Consider the following 8,247-nt stretch of genomic DNA (forward strand, 5'->3'; position numbering starts at 1 on the left):
CCATTTTGCTATGTGATAAAAAAAACCAACAAGATAATGACCGATTCCCAAATAATTCCGCCGAAATGGGGGCAAGGGGACCTGACGATTCCTGCCCCCTTGCTTTCCCGTGGGTGCACACCCGGGCACCATGCCGGGAGCCGGCCCCGGGGGGGCACACATCCCCATGCACTGCCCGCGGCACCCAGCTCTCCTCGCCCCACCACTCAGCAGCCGCTGAGATGGCAGAAGCTCTCAGGGTGCGATCAGTATAGATATTTTTTTTTTTCTCTTGCAAAGCAGCTCGCTGGGCGCTGGGGGCTGGCCAGGGGCTGGGGGGGGGGGCTGGTTCATCCCAGGGAAAAAGCCAGGTGTCATGTCTTCTCCTCCAAAGCCCAGCCTGCCCACGCAGTCATCCCACCTCATCCCAGTCCTGCCAGTTTGCAGGAACGAGGCAACAGCGACGGCTGAACCCCTTGGCTTCACAGCAGGGGTTTTCGCTCAAGTTCTTTTTTAGTTTGGTTTTTTTTTAGGGTTTTTGTTTTTGTAAATACACTCCGCATCCCCCCCTGGGATTTTGCAATACAAGAACAAACACTGATGCTTTACAATAACCTAGCAATAACAATGCCACGTAGCTACTGTACGTCCCCGTGCCCCGTCCGAGCGCTGCAGCCTTCCACAAGGATCACTTCTTGTTGGCAATCTGCTTTTCCAGGTCTTCGAGTCTGGCCGTCATCTGAGCAAGTGAACGTGCTAAGGAAACACTGTGAGCCCAATGGTCTGGGGGGCAAAAGACTCCTTCGAGAGGAAAAAGCCTAAAATCTTTCCCACTCCCATTTATCCCCCCCTCCCTTCCCTGCGTGCAGCCTGTCCCCAGCCTGCCCTGCACCCCGGCTAGCCCAGGCATCACCCCAAAGGATATTTTTCTCGGTCAGGCTCTGCAGGATGGCCACGGTGTTCGTCTGGAACTGCACCAGCGCCTCGCACTCGCACGGGCTGCGGATCTCCATCTCCCCTTTGCCCTCCTCTGTGACCGGGGGGGTTTGGGTGCAGTCAGAGCCATGGCCCCACGGCGCCTGGCTCTGCCCTGCCCCCAGGTAGCACGAGTCCCTTGTCCCTGCAGCCACCGGACCTGAGGCTCAGGGCTCTCCCTCTATTTTCCCTTCTTTTTCCAGCCTCGCTCCTTTCCCCAGGCTGCATCCCTCTGAGCCCAGCAAGCTCGCCGCCGGGCATCCCGCAGAGCTGCCGCGCACGTGGCCACAGGGTGCCAAGGACAGCCAGTGCCGACCTTCACTTTGCCTTCAAGTTGTGGTGGCAGGAGCCATGCTGACCCCCCCATCTACAGCCCTGTGGGGGTCCCAAGGGCACTGGGGAGCCCCAGCCTGACCCTGGGCAGGGACACCCTCCCAGTAAACCACCATGGTCCTCCATGGTGCACCCGTCAGCAGCAGAAGTGCCAGTCTGGATGAGGAGACAGGTCGTCTTCAGAGCTGGGGCAGTGTCCCTCAAGGCAGGGTGCGACCCCAGGCTCTGCCCACACAACAGCACTGCAGTGGCCACTCACATGAATATTTTTGTATTAAACCCCCCAGCTCCACCACCTTCTCTTCCAAATGCCTCCCTGAGACCCACCTCCATACCCACAACAGTCTGGTGAGATCCAGAGACAAGCTAGGCTCACGCCGACCCAGCTCAGCCCTGGGGTACGTGACAGGGTGACAGACACACAAACCACCCCTCCAGCTCTGCAGGGCGAGGAGGGCTCCCCCGGCTCAGGGCTGAGCCCCCTGCTGTGGCCAGGAGCACCCACCTGGGCATATGTTCAGCTTGAAGTTCTCCACGAGGTGGGTCATGGTGGTGAAGTCTGCTGAGTAGGAGAAGTGCTGCTCCACTGGCTCGGAGGCGATCGCTCTCAGCTCCTCTTCCACGGCCTTGCCGACACCCACGGCAAACATGACAATCCCTGCATGGCAAGGACAGATCCTGAGCACCATGGCAGCCACCCCGCACCAAGCAGCCCCAAGCCCCAAGGGAGCAAAGCTGAGGATGCAGGATCTCCCCTGGGAAGCCGTGGATGCAGGATTTCCCCTCGGCTTCCCAAATCCACATCAGGAATTTGGGAAGGATGCTGAGGAATGCAGCAGCACTGCCACGGTGGAGGATGCTGCATGAAGGATGCTGCTCAGAGCACCCTGTGACCACAGCAGAGGCACATCTGCCCCTGTGGACCCAGGCGATGCAGAACGCCAAGGCTGGATGCTGCAGCCTCCCCCAGAGCCACCCACCCCAAGGAACCATCCTGGGATGCCCAAAGCACTGCAATATGGGCGTTCCCTGGCCCCCCGCACCTGACTCCTTTGCTCTCCTGGCCCATTCGGAGATGTCATCCTGGGAGCGCCCATCCGTGAAGACAAGACCAATTCTGGGGATGTTGTGGGAGAGAGGCCTGGCACCTTCCAGCTCGGAGAAGCTGTGCTCCACCATGTGCTTGAGGGCAAGGCCAGTCATGGTGCCTTTCTCCATGTACTCCACCTCCATCACTGCCTTCTTGATCTCGTCCGCACTGTGGTACTTGTTGAGGGGGAACTCGGTGCGGACGCGGCTGGAGTACTGCACCAGCCCCACCCGCGTGGCGTGGGGGGACACCTCCAGCAGGTCCACGATGCGGTTCACAAACTGTTTCACCAGCTCGAAGTTTTGGGGCCGGACGCTCTTGGAGCCATCAATCACCATCACTAGGTCAACGTGCCCGGCCCCGCACTCTGTGGGCAGAGGAGGAAGGTGAGAAGGGACCAGCCTGGCTGGGAGCACCACCAGGGTGAAGATGCCCAGGGCTGGGGCAGAGCTTCAGGACACCACGTGGGCCCCCTGGATCTTCAGCTGCGGTGAGGCCAGGAAGCAGGACAAAGCGTGCCCAGGGGTCTCAGCCCAAAAACCTCCACTGCCACCCCAGCGTCCCCTGAAAGTCCTTCCTAGGTCTCCCTTTTCCTGAGCCTTTCCTCAAAGCTCCTGTTGCACCTTCTGGGCCATGTCTCTGAGGACACAAGCCCACATCCATCCCCACAGCAGCCGGGGCGCTCCCGCAAGCCCAGCTAGCTCTCCATCTTCCTTCCAACCCAGCTCAGATGAAGTCCCACTTAGACCCCCAGCCTAGTTTCAGGTAAGCCCTTGCCAGGAGCAGAGAGCCCAGAGAAGGAGGAGACCAAGAGCCAGGTCCCAGTACTCACTGCTGCACGCCTTGCCGTCAGCCTGGAGCTGCTGGCCCTCGGGGCACACGCAGCGGTAGGAGCCCTCCGTGCTCACACACTTGAACTCGCAGCCGTGATCCACCCCGTTGCAGAGGTCGGTGGCTGGAAGACATAGAGCTTAGGGTTATCCCCGTCCAGGTGGGGTGGCCCGGGAACAGCCCTTCCCCTGGGGACCGGGCAGGACGTAACGGTGTCCGCCGTACACCACAGCCCATGCTGTGCCACTGCGCCGGGACGTACCCCTGCAGGACCGGCCATCGGGCTGCAGCGTGAACCCGCTGCGGCAGCGGCAGTAGTGCCCGCTGGGGATGCTCACGCACTCGTGCTGGCAGCTGTGGTTTCCGAAGCTGCAGTAATCGATCACTGGTGAGAGAAGGAGAGGGGTGGGCAGAAAGGGAGAGAAGAGACGGAGAGGGAGAGTGAGAAGCAAATGAAGGGACAGGACGGGAGAGAGAGACTTACTGGAGCAGGTCCTCTTGTCCTGGTTGAGGTAGTAACCCACGCGGCAGCGGCACGAGTAGGACCCACGGGTGCTGACGCACTGGTGCTGACAGCCATGTCTCCCGTCTGCACAGGCATCGATGGCTGCGGGAGAACAGGACACCCGTCACCCTCCTGCCCCAGAGCAGCCGAGCAGGGACTGCTCCAGGGCTTCGGGAAACCTCCCATCTCCTTCAGACAAGAAGGAAAAGTCCCGGGATAGTGTCCAGAACTAATGAATACTGCTTTGCACTCAAAATACAGGGCCAAAACACTGCGCACTCGGGTGACAGCCAGGTACACCCACATGAGCCCCAAGTGTCCCACCCCAGAGAGGTGACCAGGGTTTAGCAATGCTGAACGTCCGCAGTCGTTACAGACCCGGGAGGCAGCTTCCCTGGTGAACAAAGCATCCGGGCTGCTGCTGGCCTCACTGGGTCCTCTCCGGCTTCCCTCCCTGAGACCTGTAGCTACAAGCCCTCTGTGAGAGTTAGGATAAAAAAAGGGTTCTTACGGGAGCAGGTCTTTCCATCCGCATTGAGCCTGTATCCCGGGTTGCACTCGCAGTAGAAGGAGCTGGGGGTGCTGACGCAGCTGTGCTGGCAGCCGTGCTCCTGCTCCATGCACATGTCCACCCCTGAAAGACAGAAAGGGCGTCAGAGCAGCCCACGGGCAGGTTGGATGCGCAGGGACCCCAGCTCTGGCATGTGCCATGTCCCTGCAGCCGAAGCCACCGGGACAACCCACATGGCCCCAGCCCTTCCAGCCCCAGTGCTCACCCACTGATTTCCAATGCACGGGCACGGACACCGCACGGGGCAGGTTTCTGGACTGCCTCAGCTTTCTGATCTACCCAAGCACTAAATTAACGCTCAATATTAATTGATACTGTCAATAGCTTGAGCTGAGTAAGCGAAAGCTTGAGCTCAGCCAGAACATGCCGAATGAGTCAGGTCTGTGTGTCCGTGCGGCCAGGAGCCTGCGGAGCCGGCCGGGAAGCGGGCACCAGGGCAGGCAGGCGATGGACAGGGCATTGTAAGCAAAGGCATCAGGCACAGGAGCACATCAGGGCCCCGGGGGGGAAATATCTGGTCAGCCCTGGACCCACCAGAAATATCTGGTCAGCAAGCAGGGACCCACCGTGGCAATAATGCAGCCCTGCAGGCACGCACCTGCCCCTGGCTGGGAAACGCTGCCCAAAGGATGCTGGCAGCTGCCTTCTGCCCTTTGACATGTGCTGAAGTACATGAGCAAGGTCTTGCCAGCCCGCTGCAGTGCCAGCTCTCGGGCAAAACCCACCAGCATGGCAGGGGACAGACAGGTCCCAGCCCCGCCAGCACGGCCACGGTGTGAACCAGCCTGCCGGCTCCCCGCCGAGACCGGCCGGACGCTCCAGAGCAGCACCACGCGGCCAGGGTTTTATTAAACACAAATGTGCGTGCAGCAGATGCCATGCACGTGTCTGCGTAGGAGGAGAACCCTGCTAGAGCCACGTCGAAATGTATATGAGGCTCTGTGTCACCCGCCCCCATCACACCCGGGAAAACAGCTCCACGTCTTCTGCTCTTGAATATTCCTGTCACTGCTGCCACGATGTCCTGGCTTGGGGCAGAGCACACGTGAAGAAAAGCACTTGCTTGCAGTGCTTTCAAAGCTTTCCATATCTCCCCCCAAGAAAGGCGAGCAAGAAGAAAGGTTGGCTGTCCCAACACCCCATCGGGGAGGTTCCTTCCCTGTCCACACTCCTTCTAGCAAGGGCAGCCACCCCAAACGCCCCTCTGAAGGTCATTTTCTAGCCTGGATGAGAAGCAGGCACCAGGGCCACCCTTGCCACCCTGCAGCTCTCACCCACCGCAGAGCTTGTCCTGGAACTGCTTCCCGAACTGCTGGATGAGCTCAAAGGACTCCACCAAGAAGACGTGCTCCTCCAGCGGCGGCGAGGCCATGGCCCGCAGCGAGTTCATGTCTGCCCGCTGGATGCCCACGGCGTAGATCTCGATGCCAGCATTCCGGGCCTGGGTGGCCACCTCGGTGACGCGGTCCTGGGGCCGCCCGTCCGTCACGATGATGGCAATGCGGGGGATCTTCTTGTGCAGAGGGCGTGCGCCCTCCTGCGTGGTGAAGGCCACGTTCATGGCGTACTGGATGGCCAGCCCCGTCATGGTGCCCTGGGCCAGCGGCACAATGCTGTTGATGGCCTTCTCCATGTCCGCCCGTGTGAAGAAGGTCTTGAGGGAGAAGATGTTCTGCACCTGGCTGGAGTACTGGATCACCCCCACCCGTGTGGCGTTGGGGCCCACGTCCAGGCTGCCGATGATGTCCATCATGAAGCGCCGCATGGTCTCGAACTCAAAGGGGCGCACGCTGCGGGAGCTGTCGATCACAAACACGATGTCCAGGGGTCCTGTCCTGCACTTCAGGGCTGGAAGGGGGCAAAGGGAGGGTTCAGCGTTGCGGCTGCCTGTGGGGAGCAGGGCTGGGAGCAGAGACATCCCCACTGGGTGGCTGGAGGGGTGCTCAGTGGGGGATGGAGAGGGCAGGTCTGGGCAGCCCCCACAGACCAGCACCTTCCCCCGCCAAATAAACCCATGGCGGGTGCCGGCAGAGGGGGAGCAGGGATGATAGGCTGGGGAGATAGGCCCTGGCCGTGGGGCTGTGGGGAAATGGCAGTGTCCCCTCCTCCCCAACACTGTCCTTGCAGCCAGACCCAGATCCTGCTCCCTGTATTTCCACAGCCGATGGCCCCAGGCTGTAGAAACGCCTCTCTGTCTGTCGGCATCTGCCCTGGCAAGGTTTAGGCACAGGTTTAGGCAGCGGCATCTTCATCTCTGCAGTAAATCAGAGCATTAAAATGTAAAAAGCCCAGTGCCTTGTGCTGTCCTCTGTAAGCCGCAGCTCCTGCTCCAGACCTTGCCCCGTACGGGCTCCCGCTGCTGTGGCACCTTCCATGAAAATACCACTCTGGGCATTTCCTCTGTTTCCCCCACAGCTCCAGCCTCCCATGGTTTTACTGCATTTTGCCAGTTTCTGCCTAAAACCAGAGCTTGCTTTGGTCTGCTTTTTTTTTTTAAGGGCAGAAAACGAGACAGTGAAAAGCACAGCTAAGGGCACGCACATGGCGGGGATGGAGCCAAAGAGCCTCTCTTGGACATATGGGTGCAACTTCCAGTGCAAACCGGGAGAGCGTTTAGCATATGAAATGCCAAGGAACATATTTTGCTTGGCTTGTGTGTACCCAAGCCTGGGAGAATTTGGCCCTAATGGTAAGCAAACACTTTGCGTCCCCTTGGGATGATGCCCAGACCTGGGCTGTCATCTCAACTGCTCCGAAGGTCTCCAAGAAATACCCGGCTCTTTTCTCTGTTCGGTGCCTTCACTGTTTCCAAAATGGAATTGATTTAGCTCCCTCTGCCCTGGGAGGAAAGAGGCTGGTGGCCCTGGGTTTGCTTTGTCCCCCCCATCAGGAGACCCATGGAGGGAGGGGGTTCCCCCTCGGGTGGTCAGAGCCCACGAGCAGGAGGGTGACAAGCTCTGAGCTGGGCTGTGCCAAGGCTGAGGATGTGCCCAGAGCAAGTGGCACCAGACCCACCATGCTGGGGCCAGGCTTGGGCTCCCGCTCCCCTGGGCAGTGCTGGGAAGTTCGGGTCCCATGCCTGGGGACATCCTCCATCCTCCTGGGGATGCCTCCAAAGAAGAGGCAGCAGGTGTCCCCCCCCTCAAGCAGCAAGCTGTCCTCGGAGGGCTTCACTGCCCTGACACATTCCCTTCTCTCTCCCCATAGCAATTCCCACTGTCCAGGGCTCACCTGCAGGTTTTGGTCTTGCTTCCAGTGCCGTCAGAAGCAGGAGGAGAGGGGCAACGGGCAGGAGCTTCATCATGGCTCTGCGAGACCACACGGCTCCGGGGCTGGGGGAACTCGCTGCGGGGAGAAGATGATGTGCAATCAGTGCTGAGAGTGGGCTGAGCCGCGGGGCCACGCTCGCCTGTGGTGGGTGTCCCCAGACAGTGCCAAAAACCCTGTGCAGCAGCAGCAGTTGTGACAGAGCCATCCCCAAGCTCCTCTGAACCCACGTGGGATGTTTCCCATTCGAGGACTGGCAGTCTCAGCACAGTTAAATTTCATTACAGTAGCAACCATCTGCCAAAGGGTCTGATTTTCTGCTCTGGGTGGAGCTGGCCATCGGACAAACCTTATTTTCACTTGCAAACCAGGCGGATGGGATGTTCAGCCAAATGCTTTTTCACTGGCAGTGTGGCTGCTCTCCGCAGCCAGCCGGAGAGTGGGAAGGCTGCACCCAGAGATGGGGAGCACCGGCCCCCCCCGACACTCCCTCCGCAACGTGCTGGGAAGAGAAGCCCCCAGATGAAACACCAGCACAGACAAAACCTGCTCAGAAGGCTCTCGAAGTCACTGTCAAAGACCCTTTTTCCAAGAAGCTCCGTGAATTTATTCTCTGCCTTTTTCCAAAGGAGAGCAGCAGCCTCCGCAGGCGCGGGGTGGCAGGGTGCCTGTGCAGATGGCCTTGCAGCCGTCCCC

At 59.8% G+C, this 8,247-nt stretch overlaps 1 protein-coding gene across 1 annotated transcript; it reads right to left on the reverse strand.

Moving 5' to 3' along the window:
* Positions 1-667: 667 nt before the first annotated feature.
* MATN4 (matrilin 4) lies at positions 668-7,612 on the reverse strand. The gene is made up of 9 exons (XM_054218467.1): positions 7,516-7,612; positions 5,563-6,132; positions 3,693-3,815; positions 3,471-3,593; positions 3,210-3,332; positions 2,331-2,744; positions 1,793-1,945; positions 899-1,009; positions 668-729 (listed from the first exon to the last, which is right to left on the reverse strand). The coding sequence occupies exons 1-9, from the start codon at positions 7,586-7,588 to the stop codon at positions 668-670; spliced, it is 1,752 nt and encodes a 583-aa protein (XP_054074442.1). The 5' UTR covers positions 7,589-7,612.
* Positions 7,613-8,247: the final 635 nt, after the last annotated feature.

Source organism: Rissa tridactyla, chromosome 12, assembly GCF_028500815.1.
Source record: "Rissa tridactyla isolate bRisTri1 chromosome 12, bRisTri1.patW.cur.20221130, whole genome shotgun sequence".
NCBI classification, from domain to species: domain Eukaryota; kingdom Metazoa; phylum Chordata; class Aves; order Charadriiformes; family Laridae; genus Rissa; species Rissa tridactyla.